Source organism: Macaca fascicularis, chromosome 15, assembly GCF_037993035.2.
Source record: "Macaca fascicularis isolate 582-1 chromosome 15, T2T-MFA8v1.1".
Lineage (NCBI taxonomy): Eukaryota > Metazoa > Chordata > Mammalia > Primates > Cercopithecidae > Macaca > Macaca fascicularis.
In genome coordinates, this window is record NC_088389.1 from 3,768,019 (window position 1) to 3,786,740 (window position 18,722).

At 59.9% G+C, this 18,722-nt stretch overlaps 1 protein-coding gene and 2 long non-coding RNA genes across 4 annotated transcripts; all 3 read right to left on the bottom strand.

Moving 5' to 3' along the window:
* Positions 1–804: 804 nt before the first annotated feature.
* LOC102122694 (lipocalin 1-like) lies at positions 805–7,677 on the bottom strand. Of its 2 annotated transcripts, none has more exons than XM_005580461.4 (6): positions 7,447–7,677; positions 6,187–6,323; positions 5,026–5,099; positions 4,668–4,775; positions 3,361–3,456; positions 805–2,472 (listed from the first exon to the last, which is right to left on the bottom strand). In XM_005580461.4, exons 1-6 carry the CDS (start codon positions 7,555–7,557, stop codon positions 2,447–2,449), a joined length of 552 nt encoding a protein of 183 aa, XP_005580518.3. In that variant the 5' UTR covers positions 7,558–7,677; the 3' UTR covers positions 805–2,446. The 2 variants fall into 2 exon arrangements, with proteins under 2 accessions (XP_005580518.3, XP_065385942.1); XM_065529870.1 differs by having other exon boundaries at positions 3,361–3,523.
* A 2,018-nt stretch (positions 7,678–9,695) lies between these two features.
* Positions 9,696–11,382, bottom strand: LOC141408710 (uncharacterized). The gene is made up of 2 exons (XR_012425007.1): positions 11,233–11,382; positions 9,696–10,632 (listed from the first exon to the last, which is right to left on the bottom strand). It is a non-coding gene; the product is annotated as an uncharacterized lncRNA (long non-coding RNA).
* Positions 11,383–15,370: 3,988 nt separating this feature from the next.
* On the bottom strand, positions 15,371–18,277 carry LOC135967320 (uncharacterized). Its single transcript, XR_010581329.2, has 3 exons — positions 17,989–18,277; positions 16,913–17,167; positions 15,371–15,881 (listed from the first exon to the last, which is right to left on the bottom strand). It is a non-coding gene; the product is annotated as an uncharacterized lncRNA (long non-coding RNA).
* Positions 18,278–18,722: the final 445 nt, after the last annotated feature.

Genomic DNA, 18,722 nt, shown 5'->3' on the forward strand with positions numbered 1-18,722 from the left:
AGCTGGGACTATCGGTGTGCACCACCACCGCCAGCTAATCTTTGTATTTTTAGTAGAGACGGGATTTCACCGTGTAAACCAGGATGGTCTCGATCTCCTGACCTCGTGATCTCCCCGCCTCGGCCTCCCAAAGTGCTGGGATTACAGGCATGAGCCACTGCACCTGGCCGAAGTCAAACCTTTGAATCAGCCTTTTGATCTATGCAAATAGCCTTTCTTATCTTTTGCTCAGTGCTTTTTTTCTTTTTACTTTCAGAGACAGGATCTCACTCTGTTGCCCAAGCTGGAGTGCAGTGGTGTGATATCATGGCTTACTGTAGCCTCAAACTCCTGAGCTCGAGGGATCTGCCAGCCTTAGCCTTCCAAGTAGCTGCAACTACAGATGTATATCACAATGCACAGCTATTTTTTTTCTTGTTATTTTTTTAATTTGGGACTGCTTTTTTTTAAGTTTTTTTTTTTTTTTTTTTTTTTTTTTTTAGAGACAGGGTCTTGCTGTATTGCCCAGGCTGGTCTCAAACTCCTGGGCTCAAGCCATCGTTTGGCCCCCAGCCTTCCACAGTGATGGGATTACAGGCATGAGCCACCACGCCTGGCCCTTCAAGGAGTTCTGATTTACATATGTATTTACATATGTGATATGAACCCTTCGTCACTTTTGCTGCAAATGTTAATTTCAGATTGTTCTTTCCATTTTGATAGTGTTGATGATGTCTTTGATATGCCAAGTTTAAAGCTCTCAACCTTTCCCCTGGTGTTGATACTGTCCGTGTAGGCACCCCATCCGCAAGTTATAGAAAGAAGTTTCAAGATTTCCTTCCTTTTTTTCAGAATTGATCAGGAACGAATTTTAAGATAATGTGTAGGTGAGATAGCCAATCTTATTTCCCCCAATCTGTCTTGCCCATTTCCCTCAACACTATTTATTGAATAAATAATGCTTTTTTAGGACAGGCCATTTGTACCATCTCTGAAGTTGTTGTATACATTCGGGTTCATTCCTTGACTCGATACCCAGTTTCTTGCTGTTCTTTTGCCCTGAGCTAATGTCACACGCTTCTCATCACTGCTGTTTGATATTAGGATAGAATGGTACAGCCATCTGCATGATGCTTCTTTTAAAAATGTTTCCAAACTTTTATTCCTTCATGTAAATTTTAGATACAGATCTGCAGTTTGGGGAAAAATCCCACTGGAAGAATAATGGAATTGCTGAAGTGTGTGGGTGAACCTGAGGTTACCAACTCAACGATGCTGAGAGAGACGCAGCACTCTCGCGTCGCTATTTATCCCGGTCATTTTAGGGCCCCAGAAAAAGCTATTTTTTATGATCTTACAAATTCCATAAACCTCTTGTTACATGTGTGCTTTGTGAGTGTCGTTTTTCCTTGTGTTTTTCCAGCCGGACTTGTTGATTTTCAGGAGAACTGTGGGGCTTCATCATCAGCTTCACCACCAGCTCTGGGTTTCATTCCGTTGTGTTTATCCCATGTGGGGGAGAAGGGGGAGAAGGGGGAGAAGGGGGAGAAGGGGGAGAAGGGGGAGAAGGGGGAGAAGGCCTCACTGGAGGCGTTTTCGGGGCAGCCTCTGGCCATACCTGTCTTGGGAGTTCCAGACGACAAGTATCAAGTCCTTGACCCAATTTCCTCAGAGCCTGCCCTGCCGATGGGCGGCCCTGGCTCGCCGGGAGCAGAAGCGGGTGCTGCCCTTCAGAATCCTGGGCCCGGAGGAGTGGGCGTTGGCCGGTCTCACCTGCCACACAGGTAGAGCCGTCCTTGTTTACCTGGCGGCCCTGCTGGACTCCTACGGGGAGCAGGGTCTGGAGCTGGGCTCACTCAGGGTTCTCGGACCTCGGTAGAGACATATGTGTTTGCTCACGGAGCATGGACGCCGCCTCTCTAGAGGGTCCCCAGCAGACCCAGGTGAGGCGGGTCTGAGTGGAGAGGAGCTGGAGTCTGAGAACAGCCTCCGTGGGGTCAAGTTCCTGAAGGACACTTGGGGGCCACCCCAGCAGCTCTCGGGGGGTGCATCGGAGGCGCCTGGGGCTACAGTGTTCCACTCATTGTATATGTTTTGGAGGCATCTGGCGCTGTGGGTAGGAGCTCAGGGGGCCATGTGCCCCCTCCTCACCACCCTGTGTGTGCTCCAAGCCCACAGACCAGGCTGGGGCATGCTGTTGGCCCTCGGCTGTTGGTTGACAGGTGGTTGGTAGGACCTGGAGACCCACAGAAGGAAGAGGCCTTCCCAGCAGGGGAGGGGACCAGGAGACAGGCAGGGTTGGGCCCCAGGCTGGGGAGCTTCCTTGGGTCCCTGAGATGCAAAAGGACTTCCAGCAGGGAACTGGGGCAGAGTCTAGGCCACAAACCAAGGTGAAGGAGGTGGAAGGGGGGCTGAGGGCAACAGAGGGGTAAGGAGCCCAGGCAGGAAGACTCCGGAGCCACCAGACCTAGGCTCGGGGTGGGGGACAAGGGCCTGTGGAGCAGAAAAGAAACAGTTGGTGATTCTGAGGACTTGACTCATTCATTTTGAAATCAATCAATCAGTCAATCAATCACATAGCACAAAACAGCCGTCCCTCAGTGGCATCACCTGGCCTTCTGCCTCCCCATGTTGGCTGTGTCCTGCCAGGGCCCTGTGCTCTGTGGAAACCCAGTTCCCTTGGGGGCCCACAAGGCCCCACCACTGCCCCACTCAGCCTTGGATCTCATCCCTGCCCTCCTCTGCTCAACTCCTGTTCCATCCGCATGACCCCTCTTCCAGGGAACCTTCCTCACCTCATTCCATCTCAGGGCCACCCACCCTGGCTGCCTGTACTCACACAGCATGGTCAGGCTCCCCAAACCCTGCTCTAGCCCCCACTCCCACCCCTGTAGCCCTTGCCTCTAACAAATCAGGTAATTACAATGCTTGCTACCATGTAACCTGCACTAGGGATGGATGATGCATCTGTCTTGTTCTAAGTGAATCCCAAACTCCCAGAACAGGCCTGGCCCGTGTGTTTGTTGATTGACCAAATGATGTGTTGGGAGGCAAGAGAGGGGAGAGGCTGGCTGGGCACTTGGCTCAGGAGGGAGGAGATCTGGATCCCTTCCAGCTCCTCCTCCTGGCTGTGCAACTTGGCCTTGTTACTGAACATCTCTGAGCCACATCTGTAGAGTGGACACGGCATCGGGCCCATATCATTGTGTCACGTGGGGCTGGTGAAATCTGGCAGCCCCTGAAGCAGCCTGCACAGGCCTGGCCGTAAGGGGAGTGGGGATGGGCTACACCCTCTGTGGTGCTGGCTGGGAAGACCAGGCCCCAGACCCTTGGGTCTTCCTCCTGTCCGGCTCTGGGACGTGGCTGGGGGGCAGTGCTCACCATCTATGTTGAAGACCGGGACTTTCTGTAGGTGGAATTTCTCCACGTACTCCAAGTATCTTCCCACCCATTTGGGGTCCTCCTGCATTCTTCTGGCTGGAATCAGAGGAGCTGACAGTGAGGGACTGAGGCCTGGAGCCTCTGTCTTTTCTGCCCTCTTCCTCTGCGGAGAACAATGGGGAGGCAGAGGCCCTGGGCATCACCCCACCACTAAGTTGCCATGGGCTGGGGGCTCGTCGGACCACGGCAGCACCCCCTCTGCGACCTCCCGGGCCTGGCCAGCTCTGATTGCAGTGGCCCCAACCTTGTCTCCTCTAAACACAGGTCTGTTCTGAGCACGGCAGGTAAAGTGCCCCTGGAAGGAGGGAGTCAGGCCTGGCCCGCCTCAGTGGAGATCCCCAGAGGGTCCCGAGTTCCGGCCTGGCGCCACCCTTCCCACCCCCTCGACCTTCTCAGCCCTGGGGCCTCTCGACTGCTGCTGTCCTGCTCCCCCACCCCATCCCAGGCTCGGCTCCGGCTGATCTTCCGCCCTGAAATGCCCCCAGGCCCATCTATCTCCACCTTGTCTTCAGGACACCGCAGCCTCTCGATGTCCCCGACTCTGTCCCCTGTGCCCTTCGAGCCCTTCTCCCATGGTGCTTTTACTTTCAGACCCACAGGACCCCGAGACATTGCTTGATAAGGAGGAAGACAAGGAAAGCATTTTCTCAGTTCCATCCACTGATAATTCAAGCTCCCAGTGCAGCGCCCAGAGCCGTGCCCGCCTCGTAGCCGACCCGCGGTGCACGTCCTGCGTGGGGACGTCCTCCCCACGTCCTGCGGTGCACGTCCTCCCCACGTCCTGCGGTGCACGTCCTCCCCACGTCCTGCGGTGCACGTCCTCCCCACGTCCTGCGTGCGGTGCACGTCCTCCCCACGTCCGCGGTGCACGTCCTGCGTGCGGTGCACGTCCTCCCCACGTCCTGCGTGCGGTGCACGTCCTCCCCACGTCCTGCGGTGCACATCCTCCCCACGTCCGCGGTGCACGTCCTGCGTGCGGTGCACGTCCTCCCCACGTCCGCGGTGCACATCCTCCCCACGTCCGCGGTGCACGTCCTCCCCACGTCCGCGGTGCACGTCCTGCGTGGGGACGTCCTCCCCACGTCCGCCCGAGGCTGCCTGCGCCCTCAGAACACATTGCACAGGAGGCACCTCCCAGACAGGACGGCCAGTCTCCGCACAGACCCGGGAGTGTCCGGCAGCTCCTCCCTCCTATCTGGGGACCCGGGCACTGCACCGGCCAGCGCTGGGGAGAGCTGGCCACTTACCCAGCAGCACCCACAGGCTGGTGATCTCGTCATCCTCAAAGCGCACGTAAAGAACGAGGTTGCTGTAGTCGGTGCTGACGAAGCGTACGTGCATGCTGCCACCCTCAACTGTGGGAGACCCCGGGGCCGGGTGATACACAATGCCTCGCTCCTCTGTCCCCCAGGCCCTGGACCCCCCCATGCCCTGTGGACAGTGCAGTGCGACCAAGAGGATGCACGACCTCCTTCCAGCACCTGGTCTTTCCCCAAAGCCGACAGCCCCCTCCTGAGTGTTGCGGCCAGGGCCGGGTGTCCGAGCGTCCCTTGCTCGCCCCTCCCCACTCAGAGCCCAGCCTGGATCCCGGACAGGGGCACTCACAGGAGCCTTGGTACTGGCCTTGCAACTGGGTTGGATGGACGGTGATGTTTGCTTCTTTACACACCCCTTCTCCCCTGGGAAAGGAGAAGGGAACCAGGGCCTGGTCAGCCTCCAACTCTGTCCTGTTGTCTTGCCCCAGGATGTTGTGACCCTCTCAGGGCTCTCTACCAGCGGACACTGGGGCTGCCACCAGCTGAGAGCCCTCCTGTCCTCCCCGGGGCGTCAGCTCCCCAGGCTCTGGGTCAGCCTTGTCCGGGCACAGGCACCAGGGTCATGCAGCCAGGAGGCGGCGATGCCCAGGGGGTGCTGGGGATGGGGTCGGAGTGAGGAAGTGAGGTCCTCCTCATTTCTGGGATGACACCAAACCTCCTGGAGCGGATTGGTCCCAGTCTGGCCTTGGCTCTGAACTGCAGGTCTTGGGGGCTGGGACCCTGACTGTCCTGCCTGTCCCCACTTGCTCTGGCTCTGTGCACAGACAGAGCCCCCCTCAGCCCCATGCTCCTGCCTCTGTGTGTAGACAGAGCCCCCCTCACCCCCATGCCCTTTGCTCTGAGGTCTTCAGTTTCTCATTTGGGGTGGGTACCCGCCAACCCCCGGGACTCTGCGGGCCCCCGCACAGTGTGTCTGTGACTGAGTGGCTACTAGGATGTGGGTCTCACGGCCTTCAGAGCTGTGGGTGCAGGTGGAACAATGTGAGCTTGTTGTCGGTGTCACTGGGCTCAGCACAGCTTGTCCCCAGGGCTGATTTTCTTTTGCTGACAGCGCAGCTCTCCTTAGGATTCCCTGACTTACATCGGGGCCGAAAGGGGCGTGGACCCGGGTGGCTGTGGTCCTTGGGAGAGGGTTGTTGGGAATTAGGCAACTTTCAAACACTGGAGATGGCACATTTAAAACGCCAGACCCGGGCTTCCTTCACAGCTGGAACACAGGCCCGTGGCCCAGTGGGCATGTCTGCTGGGACTGGACGTGGCCTCCAGGGCTGGGCTGGTGTTTCCTGCCCGCCTGCCTCTGGCAGCTTCCGAGCTTGCCCCTCTTGGAGCGGGGTCTTGGGCCTCAGCTTGGTGTGATGTGTTCCTCTGCCTCGGAACACTGTCACTGTCCCTTGGGGGTCCCTGGGTCTGAGAGTGAGCATCTGAGAGGGGTGGCAGGAGCCATGCTTACTTCCAGAACAGCACGAAGTCCACGTCCCCACCGTGCCTGGTCTGGATGGAGTGGAGAGCAAGCCTCAGAGGGTCGGCCGGAGAGACCAGGTTTGCGTGGCTGGCTGACAGCTGCAGAGTGAGCCAGCGCCCCTCCACCTGCAGGGGTGCGGGCCAGGGCGGGAAAGGCTGGCTAGTGCCCAGTCGTGTGGCACCCCACCACCTGCAGGGGTACGGGCTGGGGCAGGAGAGGGCTAGTGCCTGGCCGTGTGGCACCCCGTCCACCTGCAGGGGTGCGGGCTGGGATGGGAGAGGCCGGCTAGTGCCCAGCCGTGTGGCACCCCACCACCTGCAGGGGTACGGGCTGGGGCAGGAGAAGGCTAGTGCCTGGCCGTGTGGCACCCCCTCCACCTGCAGGGGTGCAGGCTGGGGCGGGAGAGGCCGGCTAGTGCCCGGCTGTGGGCACCAGTGGGCCACCCTCTGAGCTCTCAGGCCCCAGCTCTGGCACTGAGCATGGTCACCAGGAGGTCGTGCCCCTCCCAGGGGGCTGCACTGGCAAACGTTCCCTCTTCCCAGTCTATATTGGCAAATGCCCATCTGTGGGTCCAGGTGGAGGATAAGCCGTGCTTCCTTCTTGGGAAGAGTCACCTCCCGTCCCCTTCTCTCAGATCTCTGTCCAATCCCCTTCCCCACTTGCTACCCTCACTTCCCTCAGCCCCACACCCCTGCCTCTGCCTGATCCAAGCTCTGTTCCCCTGGCCAGGGAGGGTAGAAGGGAGGGTCTGGCTCTGTGCTGGGCGTCCCTCCATCCCTGCACTCCCACCAGCAGCACCAGGACCCCAGGGGCCACACAGGGAGGAGGAACTGGGACCCTCCCTGCACCCGGGGCTGGCCTCTTCGTGTCACCCAGGGTGAACCCTTCCCCTGCTCCCTGCCTGGGCCCAGCGTCTGGGTGCTCTGCTTCACTGGACGCCGCCCTGCAGCCTTCTCCTGAGACTGCTGTTGTGCTGCGGCTTCCACAGCCAGGAGAGAGGGAAGCGCCCCGAGGTAAATCAGTGGCCGCTGGTTCCGGCTGTGCGGGAGGACAGAGCCCGTTCCTGCCTCGGTTGGACCCAGGCTCAGGTGCAGCTCACCCTTCAGAGCTGCTGCAGGGTCAGGCAGGGCCCAAACCCCAGTCCCCGCCCACCTGCCCCCACCCCCTGCACCTCCTCAATGTGACACTCGTGTCATCCCCAGCCCGTGTTCCAAGCCTGAGTCTGGGGACTGGACCCATGACACTTACCTTCTGTGCATCAAAGTCCGGCTGTACCGGCACTTCTTCCAGAGCCTTCTGGGCACCTGCCAGGCCCAGGCCGAGGGCCAGCAGCAGGAGAGGGCCTTTCTCCAGCGCCATGACTCCGGGGAAGGGAGACTGCCCCCAACCAGCTCCCTCCTCTGTGCTGCCCAGACCCACCCCACCTTCCCACCCGCCACCTAAAAGTTCCAAGTTCCGCAAGCCTACCCCAGGAATGACGCCGCCTCCCTGGCACCGCCTGGCGTCTAAAGTGATGGGAAGCTGTGGTTTGGACTGGGTGTGGCGTGGCTGTCGGGGCAGTTTAACTGCATTGCACGTCTGTCCTGGATTCTGGGATGAGGCCTGTGGCCTGAGGGGGGCTGGGAAGAGGGCAGAGGAGGATATGGGCTCATTCAGGCCTGCAGTCCCTCCTCCGCAGGCCCCCTGGCCCCCAGTGTATTTGTCCACCGGCTGCTGGAGCCACGAATGCCAGGATCACTCTCACATCCCTATTCATCTCCTGCTCATGGTGAGCCTGCCTGGATGTGGGGAGGGTGGAGGGGGTGGGGCCTGCCTGGGTGTGGGGAGGGTGGAGGAGTGACGCAGACCAGCCCTGGGATGGCACTCGGCACGCGCTGGGCACTGAGCCCTCACGGGGCATCTGCCCTTTGTTCCTGCTTACTGCAAACGTCTCCCACCAGCTCCCTCTCTCCAACGCTGGAGCCACTCCCAGCCCAGGCCATGAGCCTCTCTCCTGCCCCATCCTCCTGCCCTCGCGTGTCCAGAGGCCAGCGTGGGGTGAGGTCAGGTGCTCCCTGCTCACCCGCCTTGGGTCCTCGTTTGCCATCTGGATTAAGTGCGGATCTCCAGGCCACAAAGCCCCTGTGGTCTGCCCCTTCCCCACTCCCTCCTTCCCTGCTGCAGCTACAGAGATGCCTGCCAGCCCTCGAATGTGGTGCCTGCCTCTGTACCCCACCCCACCTCCGCCCTCCCTCCTCCTGCCTGGGGCTGCATGGGGCTGAGAGGCTGCCCGGCCCCCGTAGGTTCCAGCTTACAGGGAGTCTGGGGTCTGGTTTGAGGAGTACCGCTGGCCTCAGGGTGACCACTGGCTTGGCCCCAGGGTTCTTAGATAGACACTAGGGGGCTACTCTGGGCTGGTGCTGCAGGGTTAACTCTAGGAGTGATGCACCCCCGCCCACCACGGGATGTGGGTAGTCCCAAGTTCAACCCACTGAGCTTGTTTTCTCTCCAAAGATGGAGAGGGGGCAGGGATGACACGGCCTGTGCAGGGTGCTCTGAGGACGGAGTCAGGTAATAAAGGAAAGAGCTTAGTTGAGTGCCTGCCCCTCATAAGCTCACTGTGAAGTCAGCTTCCGGCCAAAGGTCCTGCCAAGGGTCCGGTTAGGTTTGCATGAAATGCCCCCAGCCCATCGGGGAGGCTCCAAAGCCCAGGCTGGGGAGGGCCTGGCCTGATTTGCAGCGTCTTTCTGGAGGCTTCCATCAGCAGGCCAGGGTGAGGCAGCTCTCTCAGGTCAGCCTTGGGAACGGCCAGGCTAGAAGATGAAGTGTCATTCCCCACCCCTGGCCGCAGGTGGGCCTGAGGAGACCTCGGCCGTCCCCTGTGTGCTGGAAGACGGAGCAGCTGCCACCCATGGCTGACTCAGTCTGGGCTCCCGCACACCCTCCAACGCTGAGCTGGCCGTGCCTGAGTCAAGGGGCCAGGGACCAATACAGCATCTCGCACCCCACCCACAGCCCCTGCGCCCTGGGAAGGCCCCACCCTGCACCCGCATGCAGGTTCCAGAAGGGGCCAGGGCCGGGCAGGGCTCAGTGCAGGGTGGCAGCTTCTGGCCTCCATCCCTCTTCCTCCTTCTGGGTGCAGGATGTCACTCAACAGCAGCCACACTCAACCTCAAGTTTGCCTGTTTGGTTGGGCCTTAGGGGGTCCTAGCACTCCCTGTGGACCTTCCAGGGCCCAGCTGCTGCCCTGGGTCTATGATTTCTGCCTCTGGGCACCTTCCTCTACTTCCCAACCTCCCTGGTGGCCAGGTGCTGGCCTGAGATCTGTGTGCAGGAGTGAGTGTGCAAGTGTGTGTGAGTGCAGGGGTGTGTGTGCGCAGGTGTGTGTGAGTGCAGGGGTGTGCGTGTGCAGGTATGTGTGAGTGCAGGGTTGTGTGTATCCAGGTGTGTGAGTGGAGGGATGTGTGTATGCAGATGTGTGTGAGTGCAGGGTGTGCATGTGTGTGTGTGAGTGTGCATGTGTGTGTTCAGATGTGTGTGCAAGTGTGAGGTCAGGAGTGAGTGCATGGGTGTGAATTCAAGGTGTGTGCAAGTGTGTGAGTGCTGGTGTGTGTGTATATGTGTGTGCAGGTGTGAGTGCAGATGTGTCTGTGCAAGTGTGAAGCCAGGAGTGTGAGTGCAGGGGTGTGTGTGCAGGGGTGTGTGTGCAGGGGTGTGTATGCAGGTGTGTGTGAGTGGAGGGGGTGAGTGCAGGGGTGTGCATGTGTAAGTGTGTGAGTGTACACACGTGTGTGCAGGTGTGTGTGCAAGTGTGAGGTCAGGAGTGTGAATGCAGATGTGTGAGTGCAGGGTGTGTGCAAGAGTGTGTGCAGGTGTGAGTGCAGATGTGTGTGTACAAGTGTGAGTTCAGGGGTGTGTGTGCGGGGGTGTGTGAGTGCGCAAGTGTATATGTGTGCAGGGCTGTGTGTGCAGGGGGCAGACAGAAGGGGTGACTGGAGGTAAGGAACGGGGCACCAAGACTGGGTGCCAGTTTCATGCCATCTGGGGTGGGAGGAGGCATCTGGGGTGGGAGGAGGCTGTGGCTTTTCCCGAGGCCTCAGTGGGAGCTTCTGGGAGGGTCCCCACCTGCCCGGTGAGCCCTGCACGCCTGGGTAGAGAGAGACCTCAGTGGGAGTTTCTGGAGGGTCCCCACCTGCCCGGTGAGCCCTGCACACCTGGGTAGAGAGAGTAGGGTCTTCCCACCTGGATGTTCTGACCAAGGCCGGGCCCTGGACCAGCCATCTTTAACCAGCACTTCCTTGAGGCCTCTGGCCCAACGGACTGGGGACTGCACTGGGAGGGCCATCCTTGGAGCAAGACCCCGTCCCCTCTGGTGGAAAAGGCCGCTGGCCCAGAGCAGCAGGTGTGGACAGGGGCAGGGATCCATTCACCCACAGCTGGAGTTTGTGCACCTTGCTGTGGATTAAAGCAGAAAGAAGAAGTCACTGCAGGAGCTCAGGGACCTGATCCCCCAGCCCTGCCCACAGCAGCAGCAGCAGCCCAGCCCCAGACTCTGCAGAGCCCTGGACCAGCCAAACCCACCCCAGACGGCCCCGGGTCTCCTGGCTGCCTCTTGGCCCACATGCTCTCAGGGTGAATTTCCTATTGGGAAGTGTGGTCGCCCCAAAGCCTGCTCCAGTCCAGGTCCCAGCAAGAACCGAGGCTACGCAAGCGGCCCCTGACGCCGTCCCTTCCTGACGCCCTCTGTACGTGTGCGGGTCTCCTGTACCTGCTGCCCACGCTCACCCACGCAGCCATTCCTGCGGCCACCAGGGCTGCAGCAGGTGGTGCATGGGGTTGTGGGGGGGGGTAGATACCAGGAAGGTCACAGATGACCAACACCACCTATGATGAGGATGGCAGGTGAAGAGGGTACCCTGGCATATCCATGGAGGGAGACCAGCCCATGGCATGGGGCCCCAGCCCCTGATCCTCACAGCCCACCCCCTGGACTCTCTTCCTTTTCTCTTTCCACTGTCCCCGTATGGGTGCTGCTGTCCAGGGGTTGAGCAGCACCTGCCTCGGGCCTCTGCCACAGGGAGGCTGCCTGCCTTGTGATTTTTCCATGTCAGTCGTGATAAGGAAGGAGACCACACTCCTCCTGCTGCATTTCTTGGTTCCCTGACAAAGTCCGAGCCACGGGAGTGAGATCGTCTCTGCCCTTCTCTGTGACAGAAAAATGGAACAGCTCACATATGTGGGGATCCACCGGCTGCCTTCCGCTCCAGCGTGCCCTGCCCCTCCCGGCTGGCCCAGCTCCGACCCCGTCTCCCTCACAGCTCAGTCCTCGATGGTCACCTGCAGCCCAAGATCCAACCACGGACACAGACCCAGACCACTGATGTCTTGTGTCTCTCTCTGTCTGTCTGTCTCTCTCTGTCTCTCCATCTCTGCTTCTGTCTCTCTCTGCATCTCCATCTCTGTCTCTGTCTGTCTGCCTCTGTCTCTCCATCTCTGTCTGTCTCTCTCTCTCTGTCTCTCCATCCTCTTTCTGCCTGTCTCTGTCTCTCCATGTCTGCTTCTGTCTCTCTCTGTCTCTCCATCTCTGTCTGTCTGTCTCTCCATCACTATCTCTCTCTGTCTCTCTATCTCTGTCTGTCTGTCTCTCCATCACTATCTCTCTCTGTCTCTCTATCTCTGTCTGTCTGTCTCTCCATCACTATCTCTCTCTGTCTCTCCATCTCTGTCTGTCTGTCTCTCCATCACTATCTCTCTCTGTCTCTCCATCTCTGTCTGTCTGTCTCTCCATCACTATCTCTCTCTGTCTCTCTATCTCTGTCTGTCTGTCTCTCCATCACTATCTCTCTCTGTCTCTCCATCTCTGTCTGTCTGTCTCTCCATCACTATCTCTCTCTGTCTCTCCATCTCTGTCTGTCTGTCTCTCCATCACTATCTCTCTCTGTCTATCTCTGTCTCTCTCTGTCTCTCCATCTCTGTCTCTCTCTCCATCTCTGTCTCTCTGTCTCTCCATCTCTGTCTCTGTCTCTCTCTGCTTCTCCATCTCTGTCTGTCTGCCTCTGTCTCTCCATCTCTGTCTCTCCGTCTGTCTGTCTCTGTCTCTCCTTCTCTGTGTCTCTCTAGGTCAGAAGGATGGCAGGCCAGACACATGGAGGAGGGGGTGGAAGGACCTTCCTAACTCTAGCAAATCCTGCCTTCGCTGCCTCTGTGCCTCAGGCTCACCCAGCCCAAGCCCTGGCTTAACAGGACGCCCGTCCATGGAGCACCCAGGAGCGTGGCGCTCACCTCCCTCTTCTTCAAACTTCCCACCGTGACTTTTATTCCCAAAGGGAAATCTGTGCACCCCAGACCCTGGTCAGCCCCTCCCCGCAGCGGCCTCCCGGCCACCACCCCGCCTGTCTCGGACTTTGAGCTGGTGGGGAGGGGACCCGCTCCAGTGTGCGGGGACCCTGGGAGTACGAGAAGCACAGGTGGGGAGCCACTGCTTGGGGTTTTTGAATTTCTGTGGTGTCATCTCCTCATTCCTGCCCCACCTCGCCTCACTGCCCCTTCCGGAACCTTCCCACCAAGTCACATTTCCATCAATAACTAGCTCACGCCAACCCCATCTGAGCCACCTGGGAGCCGTGGCCACTTCTACTCAAGAAGACTCTGGGGGTGTAGAATTCGCTCACGCACTTTCCGGTTTTTCTAAACAGAGGCGGCCCTCCTGGTGAGATGTGCTGCTGGAGCTGGCGCTGTCAGGGTCACCTGGGGCGTGAATCGGTCGCCGGCCTTGGGTTTGCCCAGGAGGAGCCGAGGGCTGCCACGCCACCTTCCAGGGGAGCAGCTCAGACAGGCGGCCCTGAGCCCTGTTACCAAGGCCCTCCTGGGGGGCTCGAGGCTTGGCGGGACCCATAAGCAGTGGGGAAGCCCAGGGGAAAGGGGCTGGGTGTGGGGATTCGGCCCTGGGCTCTCCGAGGGGAGGAGGGGGTGTGGAGGTGGAGACCTGGGGCCGGGGTGGGCGACCACCAGAGCCCTTGTCCCACGCAGGAGTAGGAGGCCTTCGAGCTGCCGTTTTCCAGGAGTTTGATGTCTGACATGAAACACAGACACGGGGGCGCCTCTGCCCTCAGTGATGGTCCTTGGTGACACGGAGCTTCATGAAGTTTCGTGGTCCCTCCACCTGGAGGCAGCAAGGCCCGGTGTCCAGCCTGTGGCAGCCCTGCCGAGCCCCTCCTCCCCAGGTCCTGGGCTGCAGCAGCGATGGGGGCCGGTCATGCACAGGGCAGGTGTGCACTTTCTCTCACGTCATATGCTGGGCCGGGGTCTTGGGGGCCGCTGACTCCGAACCCCCTCCCCAGCTGGGCTGGACAGCTTGATGTGGCCCCATGGCCACGGGTGATGCTGAGGAGGTGGCGGGGGCTCCCTGCATCTTCTCCTACCTGGGGCCATTGCGTCTGTGGCTGTGGGGATCACAGTAGGCAGGCCTGGCCGAGGGCCCCAGGTTCTGAGCCCTGCTTGGACCCTGGCCAGCCGGTGGGGAGGTCTCAGGTGGCCCCCACCCCGAGGGGATCTCAGAGGAGGGAGGGGCAGTGTCCCACGGCTCCTGCCCTCTCCAAGGGAGTCATTCTGCAGATCCCCTTTGTGAGCACATTCAGAGCCCTGTGGGTTCTCAGTGCAGTGCCCACAACAGGCCTGACTCAGCTGCCCCCTCACTGCCGCCTCCCTGTGTAGCAGGAGGCCTGTGCCTCAGCATCTCTGCCTGCAGAGTGCTGTGGGGTGCACAGGGTACTGTGGGGTGGCAGGGGTCCAGGACGGGCCTCAGGGGCCATTGGCTGCCCCCCTGCACCCTCCCCCTAGAACCTCCGGAGCACCTCCTGCTCAGGATGGAAGTCCAACTGCCGGGGCCCCGGCTGTCATACAGCAGGGCTCAGGCCAGGCCCAGCCCCACACTGAGGGGCCACAGCCTCAACGTCCCTGATCATGGCCATTTGGGGACGTGGGGCTGCGGGGCTGCGGGGACATGGGGCTGCAGGGTGGATAAATGGCTTCGCCCGGGGGCTTCTATGCACTGCTTCAGAGGCAGGGTGGCCCAAAGAGAACAGGCCCAGGCTTCTCACCCACCAACTCCCTCCCCTCCTTGCACCACCTGCCAGAATCAAAACATGGCCATCCAGGGCCTCCTAGATGCAGAGCCAGGGCCTCTTAGACGCTGCCAGCCTTGGGTGACATCAGCTTCTGCTGATAAGGTCAGATAGGTTCTTGGGGCTGGGCTGCCCTCATGGGACTGGGATGGGCCTGGGAGAGATCTAGACCAGGGCACACCTGAGGGCCCTGAAATCTCAGCCCCCCGACATGTCGCTTGATGGGGGTTCTGCCTGTTTCTCTGGGAAAAGGCCATGACTTTCCCTAAACTCCCAGGGAGCCCGTGGTCACCATGAGCTTCAGAACCGTTGCGGATGAGGCCGTACCTTTGCCCCTGAGGCCTTGGATCCTGTCTCCCAGCCTCCACCCACAAGCGGCTTCCAGTTGCTTTGGGGACATAGAATAGATGTCACTGCCTGGGTGAGCTGGGTCTCTGGGGCCATGGCAGCCAGACAGGTGGGGCAGTGGCCGTCGGGGGAGCTGAGCAGAGACCTTGCTGTGCCCCCGCAATGGCTGCCTGGGGGACTCTGGCAGCACTCCTGCTACTCTGACCTGTGTGCACACATGTGCACGTGTGAGCATGTGTGCCCGAGCCTGTGTGTGGGCATGAGTGTGGGTAAGCACACACGTGCGATGCATGTCCACAGACACATTTCTGTTTGTGTGACCGTGAGCACGTGTTTGCTTCTGTGCACAAGAGGACACTCGAGATTCCCTGGATGTTGTGGGAATGTTCACACTCTCCTCGGGAAGCCACACGCTTGTACCCAGAAACGACCTTGATAATGGTCAGCAAAGTGCGCAGGGGCCTGGCCGAGAGCTGAGGGTGGGGCTGGGCCGACAGAACCAGGCCTTGGACGGTCTGTGGCACCACAGAGGACTGAGTGTGAAATCAGACTTTACCCATCAGATCCCAGACACCGAAGCAAGGGGGCTTTCGGAGCAGAGAAAGAGCAGGAAGGAGGAGAGCGACTGTGTTCATCTGAAGGATAAATGGAACGGCCCAGAAACCCAGTAATGCAGGCGGACGGCAGAGTGGCAGGTGGCAGCTCTGTAGACATCAGCTCACCTGGCACACACCGCGTGCACCTCCAGGATGTGCTGGCTACTGTGCTGGGCATGGGGAGAGACGGCCACCCGCACGGTCCACAGAGGCTTGTGGAACTTACAGTGCGGCCAGGGCCCCACACAGAGCTACACAGGTCGGGGTGGGGCTGTGACGGGCGTCCACCTTTCCAAGTGAGTGGGGTGAGGTGACGGGAGTAGTCAGGAACCGTGTTCCAGAGGTGGGAACAGCATGTGTGAGGGGCCCAGTGGAGCCAGCGACAGCCCAGCCCCCGCCTGGAGCGAGCCCCGCCGGGGTGGGTCCCTGAGGCGCAGAGCTGTGGGGGCTCAGTGAAGGGTGAAGGTGGGTGGTGCTCCATGAAGTCGCCGAGGTGGCCGGGCCACGCCCCGTGAGCTCCTGGCCCTGGGCAGAAGGCAGCTTCACCTGCGTGGTGGAAGCAGTTGGTGGATACAGCTGGGTTTGCATTTTACAGGCCCCTGTCGGCGTGGTGAGGGGCCTTCTGCAGGCCAGGGTCCTGGTGGAGGAGGAGAAAACCCAGGTGTGTCCTCCAGGACCTGTGCCTGCCTGTGGGGTGGGGCCGCAGCCAGTCCCTGAAGCCCCACTGCTCTGCTGTGGCCTATCCCACCCCATCTACACACCTTCCCGGCCAGTTGGGAGCCATTCCACGGGGACCCTGTGAGGCTGCCACCTCCAGCCTCAGAACGGTGACTCCCTTGTGGCCTGGAGAGAACACATGTTCACTGAAAACAACTAGCAGGCCAGGCGTGGTGGCTCACACCTGTAATCCCAGCACTTCGGGAGTCTGAGGCAGGCGGATCACTTGAGGTCAGGAGTTCAAAACCAGCCTGGCCAACATGGCGAAACCCCGTCTCTACTAAAAATACAAAAATTAGCCAGGTGTGGTGATGTGTGCTTGTAATCCCAGCTACACCTGTAATCCCGGCTACTCAGGAGGCTGAGGCAGGAGAATCACTTGAACCTGGGAGGCAGAAGCTGCAGTGAGCTGAGATCGTACCACTGCACTCCAGCCTGGGTGACAGAGTGAGACTCCATCTCCCCAGGAAAAAAAAAAAGCAGTGGCATCAGATTCTTTTAAAAATTTTTACATAGCGATGGGGTCTCCCTGTTTTGCCCAGGCTGGTCTTTGACTCCTCGGCTCAAGCAATCCTCCTGCTTCAGCTTCCCAAATAGCCAGGATGTCAGGTGTGAGCCCCCGTGCCCAGCCTATGCCATCAGGTCCTGCTTCTTCCACCCAGGGAATCCCACAGGGACAGCGGGAGGGCAGAGGGGAAACAGGCTCTGAGCAGAGGGAGCTGGGTCCACTCATCAAGGAGCGACAGACCCAACAGTTCCTGATCACCTTCCCCTGCCACACGGATGTCCCCAGCTGACACTGCCACTGGCGACCTTGCCTGAGACACAAGAGCTGATCAGGAGCCATGGTGGGCCACTGGCCCGCATCCCAGGTGTGAAGGGTAGGAGCCAGCATGGCCCAGGCAGTGTTGGAGACACCCATGGCCCCCTGGGGACCCCACTCTCACTCACCAGAGCCGGGCTGGTGGGGCAGAGATGGAGGTCACCTGGGAGACAGTCAGGGCCCAAGCCTGGCCGCACCTGCGGAGGGCCCGAGAAGCGTCCGGTGTCAGGTGCCCCCAGATTCTGCAGATTCTCCCTCTAGGCGTTTCCACCCAAATGTGCCGCGTGGAAACTGCCTCCATCCAGGCAACGGGCCTTGGCGATGCTCCAGGAGCCTGCTCTTCCATAGCAAACAGGCCTGGAACCCCGGGCCGGAACTCCTTTCTGAAAACAAGTGGGAAAAAAAACACAAACTGAAAAGAATTCTGCCGAGACAGCAAGCACAGCACTGGGACGCACCAGCCACCCCCGAAAGGCACGGGAAGGGAGCTGGGACCCCACTGTGCAGGTCACCCGTGGAAGGAACCAGAAGGGAGGCGGGACCTGGGACCGACAGGATTCTCCTTCAACACCTCCTGCCTTGCAGGCGGGCTCAGCAGTTCTCTCCCTCCCCTCTCCCTCCGCCTCCCTCCCCTCTCCCTCCCTGCTTCCCTCCTTCCTCATCAGCAAGTCAGCAACACTCTGGAGGCTGAGACCCACCTGGCCGCTGTGTGCTCTGGGCCTGCTGGGGCCTGAGCCTGAGGTGCCCTCCTATGTCCACCATCCCTCTTGTCCCGAATGCCCCCTCGGCTTGCTGGTTGTCATGGTCATGACGCCCACCTGTGTCCTAGGGTGGAGCTGCCTTTCTTCAATGCACCGTCACGGACATGGAGAGGCCAGTGCCGTGGCAGCGTTTCCAAATTAGCTTGACCCACAGGGCACCCCCAGGAACTGCTAGCAAACACTCCCACCTCATGAGGAGAGTGTCCCCCACGCACGGCCAGGGGCGTGCTTTGGGATCTCAGAGGTATCCCCATGGAGGCACCCCAGGCCCTTGCGGGGTCTGAGCATGCTGCAGTGGGTGGGAGGCAGCCGTGTGAGTCTCAGCTTCTCGGCGTCCGAGCCGGGCTCCCCGTGCACAGCTCACATGGTGATGGTCACCGTGCCTTGGTGGGCGGCTCGGTGGACCCAGTGAACATCCGTCTCACGGTGACAGCAAAGCCTACCTTGGAAGAATCCGGTTTAGTTAACTGCGACTCAGGCTGCAGAGCGAGCGATGGGTGGCCTAGGCACGGCAGGTGTCTCAGAACGAGGGTTAGGGCCACTGAAAGACTCCTGGTAAAAGCCCACGTGGTCCACTCGGTGGGGCTTCCGAGTCTTGCCCGACAGTTGCTGTCCCCCAGGTTGTCACACACGCGGACGAAAGCGGGATGGGCTGAATTTCTTGGGTCACATTTTCCACCAATATTTCTGTAAAATTAGGCCCGATTTTTCCCAGGGCCCTTCCACGCAATCAGAGGACTCAGGCTCCACCCAGTGGCCATCGTGGGGACGTCAGCGGCCGGGACCGCGCATCCTCCGGTGAGGCGAATTTTGTATGAGTTAAATCCTTCCAGATTCAAGGTGACAGACTCCTCAGGGGCTGCCTGTGGGCTCGGCATCCTTTCTGTACACAATCCAGCCCCGGGAGCTCCAGCTGCCTGCAATGTTGGACTTGCTTCTAATTTGTCACTGCGTTCCCCACTCTTCTGTAGGGATCAGTGCCAGAGTTAGAACACCCCTGAAGGCTGAGGCGGGAGGATCACCCGAGGTCAGGAGTTCGAGACCAGCCTGACCAACATGGTGAAACCCCGTCTCTACTAAAAGTATGAAAACTAGCTGGGCGTGGTGGCACACACCTGTAGTCCCAACTACTCGGGAGGCTGAGACAGGAGAGTTGCTCGAACCTGGGAGGCAGAGG